The sequence below is a fragment of the Lissotriton vulgaris genome, chromosome 8 (genome assembly GCF_964263255.1).
Source record: "Lissotriton vulgaris chromosome 8, aLisVul1.2, whole genome shotgun sequence".
Lineage (NCBI taxonomy): Eukaryota > Metazoa > Chordata > Amphibia > Caudata > Salamandridae > Lissotriton > Lissotriton vulgaris.
Genome location: NC_141696.1, coordinates 1419663815 through 1419691301, shown reverse-complemented (window position 1 = coordinate 1419691301; position 27487 = coordinate 1419663815). Strand labels below are relative to the sequence as shown.

Genomic DNA, 27487 nt, shown 5'->3' with positions numbered 1-27487 from the left:
CCGATGCAGCCCCCATCTCCAGGCAGGTCATTCACCACTGTCTCCCCGGCGCTCCCTCCATCGCGCAGCCTGCTTCGAGGCGGGGGCAATCCAGGGGAGCCGCCCAAATACAGGGGGCAGCCTCAACCACAGCACTGGGTAACTTTGCTCCATGGCTCCGTAAGATGACGGGCGATCCTGCCCACCGGCCGCTATCTCTCCACGATTGCACCGCTTCCGCTGCTTCTAGGCAGGTCCGAGCACCGCAGGTCGTGCCCCACGCCATCCACTAGCCAGGCCCCTGCAGGAGCGGTCACAGTAGCCCTCCAACTCCGCTATAATAGCTTTAGTTTACAGCGGATGGCCGGAGCTCCCCAAGCGTGCGTCCCACAGCATCGCCAGCAAGACCACGCCCCCATTTTCAGTGATTTTTGAGAAGTTACATGAGAGAACAGCAGAACAGCCATTACTTCCTGTGGTTCCTGGCTTATAACAACTTGCAATGCAATTATTTTTTACACCTGCATTGGTAAAGTCTGTTCCATCTTGACTTTAAAAAAAATATAAGCCACGTGACCAAGACCCCCTGTTTTTAGATCAGATCATCCTCCAAATTTAGTCATTGTAGTGGCAGCAAAAAAGTACCACTCGTCTGCTCCTTCTTCTTCCAGTCGGAAAAAGTAAACAAATAGATGCTCTTGTGGGAATAAATGTGTGGAACATCAATCAACATCTGCAATGAAGGTTGCCAGTGTTTCCGCCTTGTTGGGAACATATGACAAATCTCTGGAGTTTTGTTAAATAGATTTACAGTGAAACTTCCAAGAGTAGACAAGCTAGACTTTCAAGAGATCTTAAATTAAGATGGCCTAGGGGTGAAACAGATTATGATTGCAGCAGCTGAAACACCAGACCTTGATGCTCAGGGATATTGCCATGGGATCTGTGCACGTAGATCATCTTGTCTCAGACTAACTGGTTTCAAACCAGAGGCACAACGCGGAATTCTGAATTTACCATTTTCAGGAAACCCTCTCTTTGGATCTCATGCGCACTACGAAATGTCTTGAATGAAAATAGAGATGGACACCTTGATGGCTGTTGGTCAGGAGAAGCGGAAAGTATACCATCGGAGGTACAGACCCTATGATAGAAGACATTTCTCTCAGAGGGTTCAAACCCGTCACTAGTCTTACCAACACCAGCAGCAGCAGCCAAGACAACCCTATCACCCTGGAAAACCAACAAGAAGTAGGGGAACCTAGCAGCAGTCTGCATCCATGGGAAAACCTCAGGCTAAACAATAAGCCGTTAATTCACCCTTCTCTGTTTGTCACTCCGGTGGAGGGGGAAGTATTGCCAAACAAGTAGAAGAGTGAATATTGTTCAGAATGGATATTCTCTTCAATTCAGGCCCCCTCCTCCTTCAATTCCACCATCTTAAACATCGGCATATCAGAAAGATTTTACTGCAACACTCCTGCCTAGTTTCACATTCTAGTATGGGCAAAACATCGAAAGTTCCTTCAATTCATAGTAGGATCGTATCATTACGAATAAAAAGTCCTACCTTTCAAACTAAAATCAGCTCCATGAACATTTGCCAAATATATGGCCGTCGTCACAGACCATCTAAAGAAGCAAAAGATCTTTTTCCATCCTTACCTAGATAACTGGTTAATAAACTGCATATCGCAACCTTGCCAAAAGTTACAATTCTTTGGAGCAGTACTGGAGACCCACTCCGCAAAGGTGTATCGAAGGAGAGGATATTATCAATATGAAATGTCACAATCTCTTACATGCTCTTCATCCAATGACGAGACAGATCGCGTCCAAATTGGGTTTGAAGGGCACCTGCATCTTTCTAGTTCCACATGGGATACTTCATATGTGGCCCTTGCAACAATGCCTAGAAGTTTAGTGGAATCTGCTTTCGGACCTCTTTCAAAAGAAAGTGACCCTTTCACAACGTGCAGTCCAATCTCCCTATGGTGGCCTGGGGGTGTAATCGGCCTGTGCGTCAGCTTTTTGCATGCTAAGGCACTTTGGTATTACGGAAGGGAGCTACAGATACTTGTAAAACCCTTTCTGAAATACATATCGCATTGGCACACAATCTCAAGGAAGCTGTTAGAACTGGGGGTCTCTAGTTGGCAGAGGTAGGTACCACTGTCCAAATAGGGACCCTTGCTTCTAGTCAGGACAAGGAGATAACCCTCTCAGATAACCCCTGCTCGCCCTCAAGGTAGCTTGGCCTGAGCAGTCTAGGCTAACCAGAGGCAATGCGTTAAGTATTTGTACCAACACTCACAGTAACACAGTGAAAACACCACAAACTGATTCTACAACAGTTTAGGAAAATAAAGATATTTATTCTAAACTACACAAGACCAAAAACGTCAAAAATCCAACATACACAATGCAAGGTTACGGTTTCAAATGAGTTCTTCAGGTTGTAATCAAAGTTCTTTAAGGTGTGATCAGATGATCCACAGATGCGTGAAAAGTTCACAGTTGCGTCACGTTTACTCACAGTACCTTTTGGATGCAACAAAGTTCCACAAGCAGGAAGCTGGTGCGGTGGAAACAAGCGATGCGTTACTCCTGAGACCCTGGGGAGGCGATGCGACAGCCCCGCTGCAGCAGCGGGCGTGCGGCGACGAATCCGGTCTGTAAGGGGAGGAAGGCAGCTTGCGTAGATTCCGGTGCGTAGGTTCCGTGGGAAGTCTGTTCTCGCAAAGGCACGATGCGATGATCTCGTAGGGCTGCGACGATCTCCGGGGCGACGATGCGCAGGCCAGCGGAGACCCTCTCTCTCGCAGCTCCTCGATGTGATGTTTTCTGCGACGATGTTCGCAGCGACGTGATGCGGTCCGCAAGCAAGCGGGGCGGCGATCTCACCCAAGCGACAGGCTCTGCGACGACACTCGCAGCGATGGTCGATTCTCCCGCACCGGTCTGGTGCGTCCCGCAAACGAAGGGTGCGACGGCTCCGGCAGCGATGTTAGGCGCTGCGCCGATCTCGACCTTCGTAGCGGCGGGAAGCTTCTCGCACTGTCGGGGATGCGCTCCGCAAGCGAGCGATGCGACACTTCTCAGCTTCACAAGTTTCTCAGCTTAGTCTCAAGCTTCCCAGCTCAGGTTCAACTTCTAGAGGCCCCACAACTGGATCAAGCACTCTACGAAGGACAGAACTCTCTCAGCAGAGTTCGGGGAGACTGGGGGGTGAAGTCCTTTTGTTCCTGGGACTTCGGAAACAGGGAGCCAGCTCTTCTCAGGCCCTTGGAGATTCCTTACAAGACAGGGGACACAGCTCACAGCAAAGTCCTTCCCCTCTCCTTGGCAGCAAAGCGACGGCCGGTCAGTCCAGCAGAGCAACAGCAGGACAGTCTTCCTTCTTCAACGACAGCTTTCTCCTTGGCAGAGGTTCCTTCTTGATTTCCAGGATGATCTAATTTTCTGTTGTCAGGGGTCCTGTACTTATACCCCTAAAGTCTTTGTTCTCTCAGTGCATGTGGGCCCTGAGCCCGGTCTGAACCAGTTCTGGGTGGATCCTGAGCACCTTGACGTGCTGGCTGCATCTTTCCTTTCAGAGTGAGGGGCAGAGTCCTCCGCCGCCCAGCAGGAGGTGGAGCCAGCATTGTGGCAGGCAGGCACAGCCCTATTCAGCCCAGGTGCTAACTCCTCCCACCACTCAGGTAGCAATTGCTCCACTCAGCCTAGTGCTGACTCATCCAGCCTCTGGGGGGATTCCCCAGCCCCTGTCACTCACAAACCAGACAGTCAATACACAAACCTTTCCAGGCACGCAGAAGGGTCAGACAAGAGAACAGCAACTTTCTAAAAGTGCTGTCCTCAAACACAGGATCTAAAAACCACCTTTCCTAAAAGATGCGTTATTAAATTCTGAGTTCAGGGATACTAAATACTTATGTCCTATCTTGCTCCTATGGGAAGAAATGCCGTAACCACTGTAGCCGGCATCCCCCATGTTAACCTATGGAGCAAGATAGCCTTACAATAGTGAAAAACGAAAATGGCTGTAATTCACTACCAGAGCATGTCACCTGCACTAGTACATGCTCTACCTTTCACATACACGGCACCCTGCCCAGGGGGGTACCTTGGGCCTTCCATAGGGGTGACTGATGTGCACGAAAAGGGAAGGGTTCGGCCTGGTCAGCGGGGACGCCGACCAGGAGGACATGGCAGTTCTAAACTGCCCGTAGGCGCTGCAGTGGCAGGCCCGAGACACCATTTTAGGGCTACTCCTGGGGGTGGCACAATCAGTGCTGCAGGCCCACTAGTAGCATTCGTCATCACCGGCCCTGGCACACCCTGTGCACTTTACTAGGGACTTCGTGGTGATACAAATATGCCAAACATGGATATCCAATCATGATAACAATTTACATAGGGAGCACTTACACTCTGGCACTGATCAGCAGTGGCAGAGTGTCCAAAGCATCTAAACCAGCAAAAACGAATCCAGCACAGCATCAAAAATACAGGAGGCCGAGGCAAAAAGATAGGGGTAATCACGCCAAAAGATGTCAGGTCTAACACGTGTCCCCTCCAGCTGAAAGTGGGGAGAACTACCCACCCTCTTGGGAGTTCTCTTCACTAAGGCGGAAAATCCTGGACAGACCATCAGCGTTGGCGTGTTCTGTACCAGGGCGGTGTTCCACCGTAAAGTCCATTCCCTGTAGGGAGATGGACCACCTCAACAGTTTTGGATTTTCACCCCTCATGTGCATTAACCACCTGAGGGGCCTGTGGTCGGTCTGAACACGAAAGTGAGTCCCAAACAGGTAGGGCCTCAACTTTTTCAGAGCCCAGACCACAGCAAAAGCCTCCCTTTCAATCGCACTCCACTTCTGTTCCCTGGGGAGTAGCCTCCGACTAATGAAAGCTACTGGCTGGTCTCCATTCTCCTCAGTGGCTTGTGAGAGTACTGCTCCCACACCATGCTCTGAAGCGTCCGTCTGAACTATGAACTCACTGGAAAAGTCAGGTGCCTTGAGCACCGGTGCTGTGCACATCGCAGTCTTCAGGGCCTCAAAAGCAGTTTGGCAGGCGTCAGTCCAGTCAACTCTTTTGGGCAACTTCTTGGAAGTGAGTTCTGTCAAGGGGGCGACAATGGTGCCATATCCCTTGACAAACCGTCTGTAATACCCGGTGAGTCCTAAAAAGGCTCTCACCTCTGTCTGGGTCTTGGGGGGCTCCCAAGCCAGAATGGTATCAATCTTAGCCTGTAGGGGCGCCACCTGGCCGCTCCCCACCTGGTGTCCCAAATACACCACAGATCCCTGCCCTATCTGGCACTTGCTGGCCTTGATAGTGAGGCCTGCCTTCTGCAGAGCCTTCAACACTTCGCAGAGGTGTTGCAAGTGTTCTTCCCACGTGGAGCTGAACACAGCAATGTCATCCAGGTATGCGGCGCTGAATTCCTCCAGCCCAGACAGTACCTGGTTGACCAGTCTCTGGAATGTGGCAGGGGCATTCTTCAACCCAAAGGGCATGACACGGAACTGGAAGTGCCCCTCTGGTGTTGAAAATGCTGACCTCTCTTTGGCCCCGTCAGTCAAGGCGATCTGCCAGTACCCCGAAGTCAAATCGAATGTACTGAGGTACTGGGCAGCTCCCAACCGATCCACGAGCTCATCAGCTCTGGGGATAGGGTGTGCGTCAGTCTTCGTGACCGCATTGAGCCCACGGTAGTCCACGTAAAACCGGAGTTCTGGCGGGCCACCGGGGGTAGCAGCTTTCTTGGGGACCAAGACCACTGGGCTAGCCCAGGGGCTGCTGGAGGGCTCCATCACCCCTAGCGCCAACATCTTGGAAACCTCTTCCTTGATGCTGGCCCTGACCTTGTCGGCTACCCTGTAAAACTTTTGTTTTACCGGCAGACTGTCTCCAGTGTCCACATCATGGACGCACCAGTTGGTGACTCCTGGGGTCAGGGAGAACAGAGAGGAGAACTGCCCCAACACTTGGTGACAGTCATTCTGCTGTTCTGGGGTCAGGGTGGGCGAGAGGACCACCCCATCCACTGACCCATCGTGCTCCTTAACTGCCAGGAGGTCAGGGAGAGGATCGCTATCCTCTTCCATCCCTGCATCTGTAGCCAGGAGCATGGTTACTTCAGACCTCTCAAAGTGGGGTTTGAGGCGGTTCACGTGCAAAACTCTCAGGGGCTGCCTGGGAGTCTTCAGGTTAACCAGGTAGGTTACCTCGCCCTTCCTTTCCACCACCTCGTATGGCCCAGACCACTTGTCTTGGAGCGCGCAAGGCTCCACTGGCGCCATCACCCACACTTTCTGCCCAGGTTGAAATTCGACCAGAGTGGTATTCTGGTCGTACCATCTTTTCATTTCTTCCTGGCTTGCTTCCAGGTTCGCCTGAGCGAGCTTCCTGAAGCACTGTGTCTGGTTGCGGATGGCCAGCACATAGCTGAACACATCCTGGGGGGTTTTCCCACGGGACTTTTCCCAACCCTCCTTCACCAGCGAGAGAGGTCCTCTAACAGGGTGGCCATACAGGAGTTCAAAGGGACTGAACCCTAAGGACTTCTGAGGCACCTCCCTGTAGGCAAACAATAGGCATGGTAACAAGACGTCCCACTTCCGTCTCATGGGCTCCGCTAGGCCCATAATCATACCTTTCAGGGTCCGGTTGAACCTTTCAACCAGCCCATTTCCTTGAGGATGGTAAGGAGTGGTGAACTTATAAGTTACCCCACACTCCTCCCACAGAGACTCATGTACCTAGAGATGAAGTTGGTACCCCGGTCGGAGACCACCTCTCTGGGGAACCCCACACGGGAAAAGATCCCCATCAATGCACGGCCCACCACGGGTGCTGTGATTGTCCTGAGAGGGACTGCTTCCGGGTACCGGGTGGCATGGTCCACCAAGACCAGGATGAACCTGTTGCCTAAGGCTGTCTTGGGGTCCAGGGGCCCTACGATATCTATGCCCACCCGCTCGAAAGGGGTGCTCACCACTGGGAAGGGTTGAAGGGGGGCCTTCAACTTCATTCCAGTCTTGCCACTAGCTTGGCAGGTTTGGCAAGATCTGCAAAAGGAACCGACGTGCTTCCTCATCTGGGGCCAGTGGAAGTGGGTGACAAGCCGGTGTAGGGTCTTGTCTTGCCCCAGATGTCCTGCGAGAGGCACGTCATGAGCCAGACCCATTAGGAAGTTTCTGAAGCGCTCGGGTACCACCAGCACACGGGCTGCACCGGGCTCAGCAAACTTAGGCTCGCTATAAAGTAGGTCACCTTCCCAGTAGACATAGTGATCTTTGACTGCTCCACCTGCTGCCTGATCTACAGCCTGTTGCCGCAGACCAATGAGGGAAGGGCACTCCTTCTGCGCCTGGCAGAACTCCTCCCTGGAGGGACCACCTTCTTGCTGCCAATGGGTCAGCTCAGGTAGATCTCCCAGTTCGGCCACCTGTTCCCCTGTAGGCTCCAGGGCATTCCCCTCAGGTTCTGCTTCCTCCTGGACCGTGGGAACGGCTGGGGCTGGTTTCCCGCGCCCTCTGCCTCTTCCTCTCCTGGCAGGTCTCTGGGCCACTGTTTCAGGCTCCAGTGCTGCTGATTCACCCTTACTGGCTGCCATAGCACGCGTGGTCACGCAGATCCACGCAGGCAGACCCAACATCTCCAAGTGAGTTCGGTGTTCTATGTCTTTCCATGGAGAACTCTCCAGGTCGTTGCCTAACAGACAGTCCACAGGCAAGGCATCGCTGACAACTACCTCCAAAAGACCAGAGACTCCTCCCCATTCAAAGGAAACCTTCGCTAACTTGCAGAGGCGCACTGAGCTGTCAGCGGCCACTACAGGGCGGAGTACACCAGGGATGATTTGCTCGTCAGACACCCACTGACACCTCACGGATGTCACACTGGCTCTGGTGTCCCTCAGAGCCTCAACCTCCCTCCCATTGATGGTCACCTTCTGCCCATATTTCTTAGTGTTAGAGGGCAGTAAGGTTTCCGGGACCATCTCTCGGTCTCCTAGCGAGACAAGGGTCATGACTGCTAGCTCTCCCCAGTCACTAGAAACCAAATCCCCACCCAAAGCTACACTAGCTAACGCTGGGGCGGGAGCACCAGTGGGTGCGGGCTTCTTCTTGGGACATTTCGGAGCAATATGGCCCACCTCGTTGCAGTGATAGCAGGTAGGGGGACCCTGGTTATTTCTCTTGTCCCGCCTACCCTTAGAGGGCCATGACTGTTTAGGCTTGGGGGTTTGGGAATCCGTTTCCTGGGAACTATTTTGGGGCCCTTGCGAGAACTCCTTTTGGTTACCCTTGTCCCCCCCACTCTTCTGCTGGGGACCCTGCCCACCTTTGGCTGTGGTACCCACAATTCCTTTGTGGACCCTGGTACTGGACCAGCGGTCCGCCTCCTTAGCAAGCTCAATGGGGTCTGTCAGCTTGCTATCTAAAAGATGCTGGCGCAGCTCTGGAACACAAAGACTACTCAAGTGCTCCCAACTGATTAAATGCAACAACCCCTTCAAATCAGTTACTTTACTGCCCTTCATCCAACCTTCCAGTGCACGCGAGTACCCATTCACACACTCCATCCAAGTCTCAGACTCTTTCTTCTTGGAGTTTCTAAACTGCAGTCTGTACTGCTCTGGAGTAAGGCCATACCTGAGACATAAGGCCTCCTTCATATTGGGGTAGGTCATGGCACCTGTCAATTCTAAGGGCTCTAGAGCACTCCTCCCAGACGCCTCAAAATGTTTCCACAGGCCCGCCCCCCAATACTTGTCAGGCACATCATTCATCTTCAATGCAATTTCATACGAAGTGAACCAGGCATAAATATCCTCACTCCTATGGTAATTCTGTACCAGGTCTTTGGGAATATATACTTTACCCCCATGCACTGGCTGTGCGCTGCCACCATTTGAACCGGCATCCGCCTCCTTGTTTTGCAGATCCAGCTCTCTCATTCTCAACTCGTGAGCCAAAAGCAATTTCTTTTCCTCTAAGGCGCGGGCATTTTTGCTCTCCTCCGCCGCCTTCTCTACTTCCAATTGCTTCATCTTCATTTTCATGACCTCCAGGTCATATTCTCTTATTCTTTGATTTTCCTGTAACTCTTCCGGGGTGAGGCCCCTACTCGAGTGGTTGCTGCCAGCTCCTGAGCCTACTCTGCCCACTGGCAGGTCTTTGCCTTGGAAAGCACTTTCTACATCCACAACATCATTTCCTTCCTGTGCTTCCCAATATGTTTTCAAGATTTTCTGCAGCTCCTCCTTCCTGTAGGCGCTCTTTATGGGGCACTCAAACTGCTGGCAGAAGTACCTAAGATGCTTTACTGGGTAGGAGTACAGATCTTCAATCGAGAATTCCAAATCTATCTCTGCCTCCTCACTGGGCGCTTTCCCATTCAGAGACATGATGCTTTCCGAAGAGTTACTCCACAACAGAATGCAAAAACTCAAAAACCAGTAGTATGCGGTGGCGTAAGTGGTCTGCACTCACTAGTGATGTACACCAATTACTGTGGGTCAAGTACAAATACAAGTTCAAATCCCACCGCTGCCACCAATGTTAGAACTGGGGGTCTCTAGTTGGCAGAGGTAGGTACCACTGTCCAAATAGGGACCCTTGCTTCTAGTCAGGACAAGGAGATAACCCTCTCAGATAACCCCTGCTCGCCCTCAAGGTAGCTTGGCCAGAGCAGTCTAGGCTAACCAGAGGCAATGCGTTAAGTATTTGTACCAACACTCACAGTAACACAGTGAAAACACCACAAACTGATTCTACAACAGTTTAGGAAAATAAAGATATTTATTCTAAACTACACAAGACCAAAAACGTCAAAAATCCAACATACACAATGCAAGGTTACGGTTTCAAATGAGTTCTTCAGGTTGTAATCAAAGTTCTTTAAGGTGTGATCAGATGATCCACAGATGCGTGAAAAGTTCACAGTTGCGTCACGTTTACTCACAGTACCTTTTGGATGCAACAAAGTTCCACAAGCAGGAAGCTGGTGCGGTGGAAACAAGCGATGCGTTACTCCTGAGACCCTGGGGAGGCGATGCGACAGCCCCGCTGCAGCAGCGGGCGTGCGGCGACGAATCCGGTCTGTAAGGGGAGGAAGGCAGCTTGCGTAGATTCCGGTGCGTAGGTTCCGTGGGAAGTCTGTTCTCGCAAAGGCACGATGCGATGATCTCGTAGGGCTGCGACGATCTCCGGGGCGACGATGCGCAGGCCAGCGGAGACCCTCTCTCTCGCAGCTCCTCGATGTGATGTTTTCTGCGACGATGTTCGCAGCGACGTGATGCGGTCCGCAAGCAAGCGGGGCGGCGATCTCACCCAAGCGACAGGCTCTGCGACGACACTCGCAGCGATGGTCGATTCTCCCGCACCGGTCTGGTGCGTCCCGCAAACGAAGGGTGCGACGGCTCCGGCAGCGATGTTAGGCGCTGCGCCGATCTCGACCTTCGTAGCGGCGGGAAGCTTCTCGCACTGTCGGGGATGCGCTCCGCAAGCGAGCGATGCGACACTTCTCAGCTTCACAAGTTTCTCAGCTTAGTCTCAAGCTTCCCAGCTCAGGTTCAACTTCTAGAGGCCCCACAACTGGATCAAGCACTCTACGAAGGACAGAACTCTCTCAGCAGAGTTCGGGGAGACTGGGGGGTGAAGTCCTTTTGTTCCTGGGACTTCGGAAACAGGGAGCCAGCTCTTCTCAGGCCCTTGGAGATTCCTTACAAGACAGGGGACACAGCTCACAGCAAAGTCCTTCCCCTCTCCTTGGCAGCAAAGCGACGGCCGGTCAGTCCAGCAGAGCAACAGCAGGACAGTCTTCCTTCTTCAACGACAGCTTTCTCCTTGGCAGAGGTTCCTTCTTGATTTCCAGGATGATCTAATTTTCTGTTGTCAGTTGTCCTGTACTTATACCCCTAAAGTCTTTGTTCTCTCAGTGCATGTGGGCCCTGAGCCCGGTCTGAACCAGTTCTGGGTGGATCCTGAGCACCTTGACGTGCTGGCTGCATCTTTCCTTTCAGAGTGAGGGGCAGAGTCCTCCGCCGCCCAGCAGGAGGTGGAGCCAGCATTGTGGCAGGCAGGCACAGCCCTATTCAGCCCAGGTGCTAACTCCTCCCACCACTCAGGTAGCAATTGCTCCACTCAGCCTAGTGCTGACTCATCCAGCCTCTGGGGGGATTCCCCAGCCCCTGTCACTCACAAACCAGTCAATACACAAACCTTTCCAGGCACGCAGAAGGGTCAGACAAGAGAACAGCAACTTTCTAAAAGTGCTGTCCTCAAACACAGGATCTAAAAACCACCTTTCCTAAAAGATGCGTTATTAAATTCTGAGTTCAGGGATACTAAATACTTATGTCCTATCTTGCTCCTATGGGAAGAAATGCCGTAACCACTGTAGCCGGCATCCCCCATGTTAACCTATGGAGCAAGATAGCCTTACAATAGTGAAAAACGAAAATGGCTGTAATTCACTACCAGAGCATGTCACCTGCACTAGTACATGCTCTACCTTTCACATACACGGCACCCTGCCCAGGGGGGTACCTTGGGCCTTCCATAGGGGTGACTGATGTGCACGAAAAGGGAAGGGTTCGGCCTGGTCAGCGGGGACGCCGACCAGGAGGACATGGCAGTTCTAAACTGCCCGTAGGCGCTGCAGTGGCAGGCCCGAGACACCATTTTAGGGCTACTCCTGGGGGTGGCACAATCAGTGCTGCAGGCCCACTAGTAGCATTCGTCATCACCGGCCCTGGCACACCCTGTGCACTTTACTAGGGACTTCGTGGTGATACAAATATGCCAAACATGGATATCCAATCATGATAACAATTTACATAGGGAGCACTTACACTCTGGCACTGATCAGCAGTGGCAGAGTGTCCAAAGCATCTAAACCAGCAAAAACGAATCCAGCACAGCATCAAAAATACAGGAGGCCGAGGCAAAAAGATAGGGGTAATCACGCCAAAAGATGTCAGGTCTAACAGAAGCGTTTAATCATTTGCATGGCATGTGTGATCCCGAGCAAAAGAGGGAATTCTTTGTCTTAGCTCCCACATATTATAGATTTGAATACAGAAGCAAAAGAACTGTGAGGAGGCTTTGTGTTATGAAAGGGATAAAAGGGATCCCCTGGACCCACCCCAAGTATCCTCTTGCAGGTGGGTGCAATTATTCACTGCACCCATCTGCATGGGTATCTGTGCCCACCCCCCCTCCCTTTAATTGTAGACTGGTATACCACCTGCATAGTGAAAGATCGAACAGCAACGTCAAACAGCTGGTCTGTGTGTTTCACTAATGTGCTTCTCCCAGGTCAGGTGCAAGTTCGCAACTGCGCTAGGGAATTGATTGTGAAAGGGTGCACTGAACTGGTTTCACACACAGCACCCCCAGCTTAAGGTGTGCTGTGACAAGAGGAGGGCAGTGCACCTTGTCTGTAATATGCGTCCTGGTGTGCATCCCCAACAACCAACAACCTTCAGCCTCCCACATGTTCTTTTCTGTGGGATAACTAAAATCTCAATTTAGTGAGAAACTTTGCTTCTTTCCATACTACCACCCTTTGTTAATTAGGCTAATCATCACAGTCCATGCTCAGTTACACACGTTTGATTCCTCCTCTCCTTCTTTGTACCATCTTACCAGTGAAAACATTCAGCACATTCAAAACCAAGCTACAAGACTCCTCTCTCCTATGAATCCCTCAAGCCTATGCATTGTGCGCTAACACAGAACAATATGGGCCCTCTGCTCCAAGCAATGAGACTAATTAGAAATCAATTCTTCAAAGAGACAACTGGAATCCACAAACACTGATGCCTTGTTAGTGTTGCAATAAGTCATGCAATGCCCAGGCTAATAAAGTTTCTCTCTGTACACTGACGATTTTTAAACTTCCTTTCTCTAGAAGAGAACTATCAATTATGCAGTAAGCTAAAAGTTAATTTTGCTTATGTCTTTTTAATCTTTGACTGCAACTTTCCCTAGAACATTTGGCAGAGTCCTTGTGATTATTCTCATGCCTGCTTCCTTCCTCTCCTCATGCTTTATTCCATGTAAAATCATATTTTAAAGCTTTGGGCTCTGAATTTGGACCCCTTTGTATGAGTTCAATAAACTACATAAGCCCAAAATGTTTGATTCATTTGTGTAAGAATGGAATTTCACATTTCTGAAGTTCCAAATAGTAGCATTTTTGTAACTGAACTTTTAATTTTAAGACCTCTAATGACTTCTTGAATTCTGTTCTTACTTTGACAGTAGTGAGACCCTTTAACTTAATTGTAGATAAAAGGTATCTAATAGTTTCAACCGCATCTGGTCAAATGCACCAGAAACAAACCTGCTGTTTTTGGGGGGATATTATGGGTAACGCAGGAAAATGGGTTCCTAATTGTTTCGGATGCACTCCTAGACTACTTTGCATAAATGTTGCAATGTCACCTGAATGGTAAAAGCTGTTGCAAATACAAACAAAATGGAAACTCATCTGTATGTGAAACAGTGTAGTCTCCAGTCAGATGCAGACACCTGATCTGGAAATTGGTGCCTTGAAATCTGGCCGTGAGTGGACAAGTGAGTGTAAACACCATCCCACCGGCACTAAAATGCAGGCAGTGCTGAAACCTTCTTTTCTCTCGTGGTGGCAGGTGTTTTCTCCAGCCGCCTAACCCATGTTGATGTAGAAATATACTGAAATGCAAGTTTGTCTCTTCTGCCTCTGTTTGAACATTTTCTCTGTATCCCACAGCGTTTAATGATTGGGGTGTATTAGGTTCTGAAAGGATGGGATCAAGGTGCAGAGTGGGTTAGAGAATTAAGTCACCAAAGGAGGGCTAAAAACATAAGAGTAGGGTATAAGTGAGGATATCAGAGAGGACAACATTTTGGGAAAATAAGTAAGAAGGGGCTAGCATGTCAGAGAAAGGCAGGAAGAGAAATGGTTACAAAACAGCCTACAAATGAAGGCAATAAAGTAAGGTCTTTCCGTTGCATGATATATTAAACTCCATATAGAAATTCCAGGCTCTAATGACTTCAATGGGAAGGGAAGCTTAAAGTCAAATCCACAAAAACTGAAGTATTCCTTGGTAAACCCTCGCCATCTGGTCTCCTCTGGTGACCTTCCACCTTAGATGCAATTTATGTTCCAGTTATCAGGTTTAGAACTTAAGAGATTTTCATGCCTATCTCTCTCCATTGCACCTCATATCAATCAAACGGCATCAACTTAGTCTTGCTTAAAATCCTGAGTATTAGCCTCCTTTTTTCTTCCAGAGGGCAAAAGGCTGGTGGTCCAACCTACTAGGTCTTACTGCTTGGCTTACGGCAACAGTATATTACAGGGCCTGTTGGACTAGTTGCTGAAAATGCTTCAAATCGATTAAAATGATGCCTCTCTTCCTCTCCATGCTTCCATCCACAATTACTGGACCGGTCTCAGTTAGGAAATGTTTAGTCAATAACTCACTATGTCTTCTGCATAGAACTGTGTCCGAAACTGCTCTTCGGTATCTTCAATCTCACTTTCAATCTTACAGACAAGTATGTTCCTTAAGGTTGAAAGCTGTATGTCTGCTCCCGGTTCCTAGATTTATATCACTAGAACTGATGGCTGCTCAGTTTCTGTAAGGCTACTACCAGTAGAATATCTGTTATCTTAAAGTGTAACTTATCACTGACCACTTTTTGTAAAAATATGAAAACATTTGTGTTCACCAATTTGTATTCTTATTGAAGTGCAGGGTACATGAGTTCAGCACTAATACACATATGGATTTATTTATTTATTTCATGTTTTCTATAGCGCGAACAGCAATCAGTTTCGTTCATAGTTTACACATTTACAATAATATACATAACAAGTCTTACTAGGCTACCACTTACGATATAGTAGTGCATGGCATGACCCACTTGCAAATAAAATGTAATAACATCCCTAAAGAAAACTTAGATGTCACAACTCGAAGACTGTTACAAAACCAGATCAATAACCATGTGGTTTGATAGAGGTACCTTCTTTAGCCATCGTCCCTGAATCTTGCGTATGGACATGGGTATCTCACCAGGTCTGACTAAGGTCCATAGGTGAGACTTGATGAAAGCCCCTTGACTTGTGCTATCTCTGGAGTCATTACTCCGATTATAACTGTCCAATCATCCTGATTATATTCACTTATTAGCACAACTGAAAATAGTAGCTTCAGAAATGACTAAAAGGTCTCAAAGGAGCCGAGAAAAGACCCTTGTTAGTTAAGGGAGGAATTTACTCATGAGAAAGGACTTAGCCTCTTTGTTGTATATCGAGACCGAGGTGATTCCTATGATATTCGGAGGCAACGCGTTCCAAATTCTTGGCGCAGCTCTTAAGAGTGCTCTGTCGTATGTTCTTTTCTTATGGAAAATTACTGTTTTCAGTAGGAAATCAGCAGCCCCTCTCGAAGATCTAAGGCCTCCAGAAATCATAATTTTCCGGGCAAGGTAAAGTGGTGTTTTGTAGTGTAGAGCTTTATGTGTAATACATACCATCTTTAGCTGAATTCTTGCCTCGTATGGTAGCCATTTGAGCGCTTTCAGATGTGGAGTGTCGTGGTCAAATTTTCTTGTAACCGTTACGAGTCTCGCTGCAGCATTCAGGCTGGCTTTTAGTGGAGCTATTGAAATCTTAGGTAGCCCTGCTAGAGTTGTGCATCCATACTCAATCCTTGAGCTAACCAAAGCTTGGAGACCCATTTTCAGCTCAGCAGTGTCAATGAACGGTTGCAATTTTCTAAGATGGCTCAGATGGAATCAGGCATTTTTTGCCATTAATTCCTTATCCAGCGTGATTCCAAGTGACTTGGTAGAATCCTCTAGAATCGTAGTACCGAACAGCATGCTTAATAAACTTAATAATAAATGATTATTTAATTGTGTCCATACTGTTTCATTTTGACTCTCCTGTCGCTTGAAATGTTTTCCAAAAAGTAGATTTAAAGTTTACATGTTTTCATAGCCATATGCTGAAGCCCTTAGCTTAGCAATCAGTTTATCAGAATGAATCTTTTCTGAATCCACATGCCATGCATTATTCCACCGTTTAGCATGCTTTACAAAGGCTAAATAGGTTCTGGTTATGGTCACAACATCCTAAAGGACAAGATGTCTTGGTTTCCCAGAGAACATCTTTGTGCTACCTTTTTTTACCAACCACACATATGTATTTCTACCTACAAAGAACAGCTGAAATGTAAGCAAGAGTTTTTTTAATTTAAGTTGGCAGTCAAATTCAGCGCATTGCCATATTTCTGTGACTAACAAATTACTTGATTAGAAACGCACTATTTTTTCCAAATTATTTGTGCAAATTCTTGACATTTAGAGATAAGGAGTTTAAATCTTTTCCACCTCCTACTGTATTATTGTAACCAAGTGTTATCTCTTTCCTAACTAACGTTATATGTTCTTGACTAGGCATCAAAGACTTCATGTGTGAGCTGTGTGGAAAAACATTTAGTGAAAGAAACACAATGGAGACCCACAAACTTGTCCACACAGGTAAGATCTTAGATGGCACCATTTTCATATTGAATCAATGGGACGCTCCATTTTCTGCCGTCTTCTGCTTTTCTGTGTGCCTTGTGTGAAAGTGGGTGGACGTGCTGAAGTTGCTCAGCTGGTGTAAACGGTATTCCTCATGGTATCTAATCTACAGGGTTAATAACTCACCGGTGAGTCATGTTTCAACACAATACACTTGGGATAGGCTTTATCCATCAACTTAAATATATCCTAATACAGATGTCCCACGTTCAATAATTTATGTATGTTTAGCATGTACAGCATGAATCAAATGCACTACAGCACTATTAATACGTGATTGACCAAAACATCTCTGCAAATCAATCAAAATACATAGATATTGAGGGGTGTGAGAGCTCCCGGTCATTGGTTCTAGGTTCCTGCTCACAACCCATAAATCTTTGATTCCTAGAAATGAATTAGGGAGTTGGGCATAGAACAATGTGCTAATGATCTATTTGCAACAAGCCTCTGGTCAACATTCAAAAAATAAAATGTAGGGAAAAACAATATCTTATTCTAGATCAATCACTAGATGAGGGAATTATGGCTTGCTTGTCAGCATAGATAATCAGCTATAAACATCTTTGAAAAACAGTGTTATTGATATTGGCTAATGGCCCCACACTGCTACATGAGAGGCCTGGAGACAAATTCTAGAAAGGGTAAGCAAAATGATGCATCCTTCCGTTACCTTAACCCCACTAATTTTGTTGTAACTATTCCCAATTTTCTAACCAAATCCCCTTGTCCTCCCTCACTTACTACTAAATCTGCTGCTTATGGAAGGTGGAATTTATTACATGTTCAGTTATTTTCATGTATTTATTATTACAAACATTAACTTCTACAGAAGAAAGTATAAGCAAATTGACAATCTCAATAACCGTTATTTTCATACAGTATATGACGACGAGTATAATATTAAAATAAAATCTAATGTACATTCACATACTAAAAATACATTTAAAATAATGATCCGATTATATCAAGCGTTCGTAAAAATTGTCTTATTCATTTCATTGATTGCTTCTGTCAGTGTAGTAGTTTTTTTGCTCTGAAATATCAGTAACTCATATCATTTTCTTAGACTATTCTGCACTGGGCACATAAATAATATATGCATTAAAGCTTATAAAGGGCATCCACACAGTGTACACGCCTTGTCAGAGTTATTGCTACCTTTTCTGTAGTCACCAGTTTGTAGTCTGCCTGTCCTTTAATTAACATAACGGCTTTAAAAGTTTGAATCAAAGTTTGCCACTATATAATATGGCATGTATCCCATAGAAACAGTTTGGCACACACATAAGTACTGCCTTGTATTTTGCCAAGGGTCTTAGTCTCTGGAGTGGCTATACTGTTTTAAAATCTTCAACCAAACTTTTATAATTCAACAACTATTTTATTGCAATACTGTACACTTCTCCAAATGGGAATTAATTTACAAATCATTCAGATCATCTTAAAGTGCTTTTGCAAATAAAGTACATATTGTGTTGGAGACAGCATACCAAAGTGTCATAGGATGATTGTCATAAGATCTGAGCGCAACCTCTAAAGCTCAATCTTACCATACCAAGGTTCAACAGACAAACTTTTTCAGAGTTTCAGGAGCTTCTACTTACTTAGAATGTTCAAGATTTGTAACATTTGTGCATTCACAATCATAAAGGGTTAAGTAGGACATTTTAGTAGTAAAAGATTTCATGACCTTACAGCTCTGATTTTCTATTTCAAATGAAGAGTTAAGTCTATTGTGGAAGATAATGCCTAGATGGGAAAACTGTTCAAATACCTCTAAATTGGACCCAACAACACACCATTTCCTTGGGGGGGGGGGGGGGGGGGGGGGGGGGCAGGCAATTAGGAAATCTCAATAGGAAATGTACAAAAATGTACACGTTTCAAATAGCAATTCCTAGTGGGTCGCAAATTGACCTACCTCATGAATATTAAAAGGTATGTCGCAGTTTGCGACCCATGAGGAATTTCAGCCACCACACTGATGGTGGCCTTCTGGGGTTAGCAAGCCACCATGTCTGTGATTGCTTTCAGCTCTACATGCCAAGAACAGATGCATACTGGTAAGTAGCATTTTCCTTTCGCTGCCAAATCCAAAGAGGAAGGGGTCCCCAGGATCTCTTGGGGACCCCTTCCAGTTTGCGACTGGATTACCACCAATGTGAAATTGGTGGTAACTGTGATTGTTTTGCAACCCAAAAACATTCCTACACCTCTCTGCGACTCGCTATTAAGAAGGGATGCCCATAGCACACCCCTTTTCGATAGCAACTCACAAATCCTGTTTTGCAAGTCGGTAATAGGTTACAGACTCGCAAAATAGGGTTTGTATATGCCACAATCATTTTTAGTAGTCACAGACGGCCCAATTCTATGTTTGCAGCCGCTAAAAATTGTTGTACGTCTGTCCCTAAGATACTTAAAATTCTGCTATGTTTGGCACCCAAAAGAATTATGTTCGGTGTTTTGGAAGAAGGACCCACCACCTAAATATGCTTAATATTTTTTTGCTAAGGTTTTACGATAACCAAACATGTAGCTAGACTATAATGGAGCCAGAGAACACCCATATATACTGGTGTATGAAAAAAAATTTGAATGCATGTGTTGCGGTAATCAATTATGTTTGGAAAGAAAGTAATTTTTTTGAGGAATGTTTTGTTTTCCAACACTGAACTCCGTCTATTATAAAACATATATCTGACTACCAGTATTGTGTTCTTTTGGCTATAAAATCAGCAAACAATATTTAAAAAACAAATTGGACTAGAACATTTGATTTTCGTTTAGGCCCTGTAATAAGATGGCTATATATGTAAGTGTTCGAGGCATGTGGGCTGCTGAATTCATATCTGTGCATAGATCGCCGCCTAGTGTTGGGTCCGGATGATTGCACATTGTTGTCCTGGAAGTGTCTTCGAAGTATCACGAGATAGGTGGCTCCTCCCCTGGACTACAGTGCGCATGGGCATCCTCTCCATCCTCAGATTGTTTTTTTCCGCCATTGGGTTCGGATGTATATTTGTTAACTCAAGTTCGGAATCGATAGAAACTTTATATTTGGCCAAAAGGCCTCTAGTTATCGTCGGTATTGTCTTTGCGATCGGTGCCCAGTACTTGTTCCAGCTCTATCTTCGAGCCGGACGTCGAGAAGAGCCACGTGGCTATTCAGCACTAAAGGCCCGGTCGACACCAGAGGCCTTATCGACGATCCATTATGGAACGGAGCCGGTTCAAGAGATGTCCCGTTTGCAACTCCAAGTATCCTCACATCGATGTCCACCCGGTGTGCAACATGTGCCTGTCTCCGGATCACGATGAGGTCAGCTGTATGGCTTGTTCTCGGTTCCGATCCAAGAAGACAATTCGCCTTCGACGCGCGGCGCGGAAGGAAGCCCAGCAGGCGGCACCTGACCCGGTGAACATCTTCGATGCCAAGGATGATGGAGTCGAGCAGGAAGTTCAGGACATCCTGTCTGATCCTGCATCAGAGATTGACTCCAGTTACGACGCAGATGTGGAAATGGTCGAGAATGAAGACGTCGTCGACGAGGTAGGAGACGACGATGAGGCCCTTGGGGCCGTAGAAGATAGCTCGAGCGAGGAGCTAGGCCCAACCGTTGGTACAGGGGGCCGAGTCTGGAACACTCTATAAGGCTCAGGTCGAGGGATCGCCACATGGCCTTACCCAAGATCTTACGCATGGTTCTACAGCCTCGCCTCTAGGCCCGGCTACCGACACTTCCAAGGAGCCATCGGTTGATCGATCAAAATCAAAACCAAAAACATTGGTGACTACAAAACCGAAAGCACCAGTAAAAAAATCGAAACCGAAAGTACTCATTACTTTGGTCGGATCGAAGGCTTCTGAACCATCGGCTCCGACGAAACAGAAGAGTGTTATCGACCCGGGGAGGTCGCTAAAGGGTGTTGAGCCGAAAGCCGGGGCACCAAAGAAAAAGGTCAAGGACATCGACCCAAAGAAGTCGGCGCCGAAGACCGTAGACACAAACAAAGGACTCGAGACACAGAACCCTCTCGATCCTAAACGTCGACTCGACAAAGCAACGGTCAGTAACGACCTCGAGTCCAAAACTAGCAGTGGCTCTAAGGACCCCGTTGAGTCAACACAACCATCCGCCTCTTTTTCGAAACAGGTGTCGGACTCGCTGCAACGCATTAAAGAGAAGGCTATTGCGGTCGGACCGAAGGCCACTCCACCCCCGAAGCCAGTCAGTAAACCTCCGAAGTCGTCTGCACCGATTAAGTTCATACTGCCGCCGACAGTGGTACCTAAGGCGTTCGCCCCTAAGACGGGCATCGAAGCGGCCAAAAAGGTGTCCATGGGGCCAAAGCCTACGACTACGGAAGGGGCCACCAAGCATCGACAACCTCTGCAGGAAGATCAGTCGAGGCAATTCATCGAGGCGGAGACTGGTAGACTTTCCATTTTCAAGCGAAAGATCGCCCAAGAACAGCCTATGGAGTCATATAAAATTCCATTGAAGAAAAAGAGGGATTCTGCTACATCACCTCTTCTTTTTGAACCTCTACAACCATATGGACCTCTTTCACCCACACATTCAGATGTGGATGTAGGGGATGGTGACAATGAGGATTACAGTTATCCTGTAGACACTGATTCAGAAGACCACACTGAACCCCGGACAGACACTGTTGACCCAGGGGATCCACAAACTGCCCCAGACATTCATGTCTATGCTATTAAAACCTCACCTACAGAAGACACAGCTGCGTTTAACGCACTTATTGAGAGGGCAGCAAAAAATCATGATGTCCAGCTCCATGCTGACCCTATGGAAGAGGACTTTTTGTTTGACACCTTCTCAACCTCAGAGAGAACTGTCAAGACTCTACCCATGCTAAAAGGTGTCCTGCAGCACGCTGGAGACATCTTTAAGGAGACCACAAGGGCAAGAGTGGTAAACCCCAGAATTGAAGAAAAATACAAACCAGCAACTGTGGACCCTACCTATATCAAGGGACAGTTGCCGTTGGACTCTCTGGTTGTTTCCAATGCTCGCAAAAGAGTGAACTCGCAAACCACGGGTGATGCTCCTCCCCCTGACAAGGAATCTAAAGTGTTAGAAGCATCAGGAAAAAGGGTGGCTGCTCAAGCGGCCAATGTCTGGCGAATCTCCAACACACAGGCACTCTTAGCCAGATATGACAGAGCTCATTATGATACACTCGAGACCCTGTTACAACACTTGCCAGATGAGTATAAGGAGGCAGCAGAGATGCTAATACAAGAAGGGAAACTTATATCAAACGCATCTATTAAGTGTGCGCTAGACGCAGCAGACACTGCAGCCAGGGCGATTAATACAAGTGTTATGTTACGAAGACACGCCTGGCTGAGAATCTCCGGCTTCAAGCCTGAGATACAAACCACCATACTCAATCAGCCAGTTAACCCTGATTACTTATTTGGCCCAGAAGTGGACACCACCTTAGAAAAAATTAAGAAGGACACAGAGACTGCAAAGTCTATGGGAGCTCTACAGTCGCAGCAGTTCAGGGGTGGTTCTTTTCGTCGCTCCAACAATAGAGGAGCTTCCAGAGGCCAGGTGTCCCAGCAGACACAATACAGTAAAGGAGGCACACAGACCACCTACAACAAGAACAATAGAGGTGGCTATCGTGGAAACAGCACCAAGGGCACAATTCGTGGAAACAACAACTCCAGATCCTCCGCCACTAACAAACAGTGACGTCTTGTCACTACCCCGACCATATAACACCGGTCGGGGGGAGACTACAACAGTTCCTGCCGGTCTGGAAATCCATCACAACAGACAGGTGGGTGAGGCAGCTTATCCAGTACGGTTATTGTCTGGAGTTAACATCCACTCCACCCAACATACCCCCAAGACACCGTCCTATGTCCGCAGAGCATATACAGTTATTGCAGCAGGAGGTAGCCAGCATGCTGCGAGAAGGAGCCATAGAGCTTGTGCATGTGGAACAAAAAGGTACAGGGGTGTACTCGCTGTACTTCTTGATCCCAAAAAAGGACGGGTCCCTCAGAACCCTAAACCAGTACATCCTGTCAGAACATTTTCACATGCTCACATTACAGCAGGTTTTACCGTTACTCAGTCAGGGAGATTTCCTCGCAACATTAGATCTAAAGGATGCATATTTCCATATACCGGTCCACCCGTCACACAGAAAATATCTCAGATTCACCATTCAGGATCAGCATTATCAGTTCAAGGTCCTCCCTTTCGGAGTAACAACTGCACCCAGGGTGTTTACCAAGTGCCTGGCGACAGTGGCTGCACACCTACGGAGACAGAACGTTCACGTCTACCCTTATCTGGACGACTGGCTTATCCAAGCAAAGTCGGCCCAGCAATGTGCCTCCCACACCATTCACCTTCTCACACAATCTGGGGTTCTCACTGAATTATCCGAAGTCCCACCTTCAGCCCGCCCACGTACCGCAGTACTTGGGCACGACAATAGACACTTTGGCAGCCAAAGCACAGCCAAATTCAGTGAGGATCAACAGCATGCAATTGCTGATACGGAAATTCAAACCACAACACTCGCTTCCAGCACAGGTGTTCATGCAGTTGATAGCCATGATGGCCTCCTGCATCTTCATAGTCCCGCACGCGAGACTACACATGCGTCCGCTTCAGGAGTGCTTAGCACGTCAGTGGAATCAGGCTCGCGGACAATTGAAAGACGTAGTGTTGGTGACCGGTCGGGCAGACAACTCTCTGCATTGGTGGAACCCACAAAACCTTTGCAAGGGCCGACCGTTCCACGAGCCTGTGCCACAGATTATACTGGCGACGGACGCATCTCACCAGGGATGGGGAGCTCATGTACTCCACTACACAGTGCAGGGACTATGGACAGCACAGCAAAAAAAGATGCACATCAACCTTCTGGAACTGATGGCTATCTTCATGGCAATGAAAGCATTCAAGGTACATTTGTGCAACAAAGTAGTGTTGATCCGGACGGACAACATGACGGCCAGGTACTACATACAGAAGCAGGGAGGTACACACTCTCCACAGTTGTCTCATCTAGCTCAGAGGATGTGGAAGTGGGCCATTCAGCTGAACATCTTCCTCATGGCGCAACACCTCCCAGGCAAGGACAATCAGATGGCGGACCTGCTCAGCAGGCACAGCCACCAGATGCACGAGTGGGAGATACATCCATCAGTACTCCAACCGTACTTCCAGCAGTGGGGTCATCCAGAGATAGACCTGTTCGCCACAAGGGAAAACGCAAAATGCCGAAGCTTTGCCGCCAGGTTCCCACACCCACAGCAGTCGCAGGGAAATGCGATATGGATGAACTGGTCAGGCATATTTGCGTACGCTTTTCCCCCAGCACCGCTAATACCGCTAGTGGCACGCAAACTGAGGCAACACTCGAAGACTCTCATCCTGGTTGCGCCAACATGGGCACGCCAACCATGGTACACCACGTTTCTAGAACTCTCCGTGGTACCGCATCAAAGGCTGCACCTCACACCCAGGCTTTTGACGCAGAGCCATGGCGACATTCAGCATCCAGATCCGCAACAGCTCAACCTGGCGATCTGGCTCCTGAGGTCTTAGAATTTGGCTACCTCAACCTGCCTCCTGACTGTATTGATATCATAAGGGAGGCAAGGAGGCCCACAACTAGAGCATGTTATGCGGCGAAATAGAAGCGTTTTGTTATTTATTGTGCCAGCAACAACATTAATCCGCTAGCTGCATCTACTCACAACATCATCTGTTATCTATTACATCTATACAAATGCAATCTAGCCTACGCTTCCATACGTATACATTTATCCGCAATAGCAGCTTATCTCCAAAACAGGCAGCATCTCTCACTTTTCAGAGTGCCTGCCATCAAAGCTTTTCTGGAGGGACTCAACTCAAGCGAGTTATTCCTCCCAGACACCCACCAGCACCTGTATGGAACCTGAATGTGGTCCTTACCAGGCTGATGGGCCCACCTTTTGAGCCTCTGCACTCATGCGAGATTCAATTCTTAACGTGGAAAGTGGCTTTCCTAATAGCAATCACATCGCTACGACGCGTTAGTGAACTTCAGGCACTAACTATCCAGGAGCCATTCATACAGATTCACTCCAACAGGGTGGTACTACGCACTAACCCTAAGTTTCTGCCTAAAGTGGTTTCACAGTTCCATATGAATCAAACTATAGAACTGCCAGTGTTCTTCCAGAATCCTGATTCAGTAGCTGAGAGAATGCTCCACACATTAGACGTCAAGAGAGCTCTAATGTACTACATAGATAGGACAAAAGACTTCAGAAAGACAAAACAACTGTTTGTTGCCTTTTCACCACAACACAAAGGCAACCCCATTTCAAAAGCAGGTATAGCTAGTTGGATCGTTAAGTGCATACACATTTGCTATCAAAAGGCTAAGCACACATTAAAGATTCCCCCAAGAGCCCACTCAACACGAAAGTTAGGGGCATCCATGGCTTTCCTTGGAAACATTCCTTTAGAGGAAATCTGTAGAGCAGCCACATGGTCTACCATACACACATTTACCAAACACTACTGCGTAGATGTGCACTCCAAACAGCAGGCAGCTGTAGGGCAGGCTGTTCTAAAAACACTTTTTCAGACTGCTGCAGCTGGCACAGGCAGCCACCGCTAATGGAGGGACTACTATATATTCTATGCACAGATATGAATTCAGCAGCCCACATGCCTCGAACCGAATATGCTACTTACCAGTATGCATCTGTTCTTGGCATGTAGGGCTGCTGACATTCATATCGCCCGCCCTCCTCCCCGGCGCCTGTAGTGGCTGCAGCACTCAGAATTACTCTTAGCATGGTCATCACTTACTGTACTACACTCCATCTCTGCCACAATGGCGAAAAACATTCTGAGGATGGAGAGGATGCCCATATGCACTGTAGTCCAGGGGAGGAGCCACGTATCTCGTGATACTTCGAAGACTCTTCCAGGACAACAATGTGCAATCATGCGGACCCAACACTAGGCGGCGATCTATGCACAGATGTGAATGTCAGCAGCCCTACATGCCAAGAACAGATGCATACTGGTAAGTAGCATATTCAATGCGTTTCTTATTTGTGTAGACCAACCTAGCTAAAAGGCAGCAGAGCACTGTACAGGGTTAAAGCCAAGGATACAGTCAACAAGTGATTGGAGAGGTAGCTGGTTATGGGAGCAAAAGTGTGTTATTGCAACTCTTTCCTAAATTGGAGCAGCATTGGGGCAGGCTTAATGGATACTGGGATGTTGTTCCCAATCCTGGCTGCATTGACAGAAAATTTCTATAGTAGTTATTATTTTTTTTACGCACACTTAATCGTCTCCAGTTTGATCATGGTTGCGAGTGTTCAGAGAACCACCAAATATGGTGGGGTTGTCGCCTCAATAGGCAGGGTGCTGGTGGTGAGAGCTTTGTGATTGATGCCGCTGGTCCTGAAGATGGTGCAAGCTGGAAAGTGGAGCCAAAGGAGCCCATTATGATAGGGGTGATGTGATGATTTATTTTCAGGCCCTGGGTGTGCTGTGCCGTGGTTGAGAGGTGGTGGAACATGTACGAGGACTTGAACAGCAGTCTCTTTCTAGGAGGAACAATTTCAATTTCTTTAGTAGAGAAAGTCTGCACTATCTTTTATTTTTTTATAGCAATGTGTTCTTCGGGGCTGAAGTTGGTGTTCAGGATATGTCTAAAGTGATTTACCATTGAGTCAAGGTTAGCGTTTAACATCGGCAAGGCTCAAGTCATTGAGACAGGTTTGGGTTGTTTCTTGCTTGTTATTCTTGACAAATAACATGAATTCTATCTTGTGGGTGCTGGGGTACAGGTAGATGCTGGACATCCAGGTCTGTGTGAGGTGTAGGTAGTGTTTGGGGTATTTGATATCTGCATGTTAGAAAACTTTCAAGTAGAGCTGTGTGTCATCGGCTTATTGGTGAATTTCTTTTCTGTTATAGGTGAGTGGAGCTCCAAAAGTCCATGCTATTCATTTAGTAATTAAGTGATCTAGATCTCAGTAGATTTACGAAATGAGGAATCCGCAATGGAATTACATCAGAAACAGAGGCTAGAAAGAGACTCCAATTTTGAAAACTGGTCTTCTGCTGATGGTTAAGATTCCTAAAGGTGCTGAAATCCGATGCATCAGTGCTGCAAAGCATATGCTAGATTCTACTCTCGTCTGAAATCTGAAAAGCCATTTTCAATAGACTACCTTCATTCAGTGCTCTTTAAGGTTATGATGTACACATTATTTAAACAAGAGGTATTCTCCACAAATTATATAAAATGCAATTGCTATATGCCATGTCAGGATGCTAAGCTAGATCAAGAACAGTGGCAGTCAGATGAAGCAAACCCACTGCATGGATGGTCGAGTTGTGGCTACCCATAATGGGCAATATGTTATCTGGTCAAGTTTCTGGAAGTGGTTCCGTAGGGCAGGATATTCTTCAGTCATCTTACATGTTAGATCTGTCAGGTAAATGTGCCCTTCTGAGTCTGATGGGAAGTGCCATGAGCGCAGTGCGAGTAAATTATGCAGTAAAAGATCTGTTGTAATCTTGAAGAGAATTCTGATTGGCCTATCATCCTCAGTACACATTTCAGTATTTGTGGTTTTCTGCTCACGTATTTTTCTCACTTTTTATGAAGGCTTTAGCCTCCAGTTTTCTCTCCTCAGGCGTTTCAATGCATTTCTTTGCTGTCTTCGGGAATGGCAACTGTACTTCATCTCTGCAGTAATGCTTCATTTCTGTGTGAAACCCTTTGTTGTCTTCTCCATTGCTTTCGGCAGTTCAACACATTTACCCTCTTTAATACCTTCAATACCCCTATCCTCATAAATGGAAAAATGCAAA

General features: G+C 47.3%; 1 protein-coding gene and 1 pseudogene across 3 annotated transcripts in view; both read left to right on the top strand.

Moving 5' to 3' along the window:
• Nucleotides 1-27487, top strand: part of PRDM15 (PR/SET domain 15) — a 502608-nt gene that overhangs the window by 366776 nt on the left and 108345 nt on the right. For all 3 annotated transcript variants that reach the window (XM_086935443.1, XM_086935442.1, XM_086935441.1), the window contains one exon: nt 16458-16541. In XM_086935443.1, the coding sequence (XP_086791569.1) occupies nt 16458-16541 (84 nt within the window). The remainder of the gene's footprint in view (nt 1-16457; nt 16542-27487) is intronic.
• On the top strand, nt 23476-24558 carry LOC147698851 (uncharacterized; annotated as a pseudogene).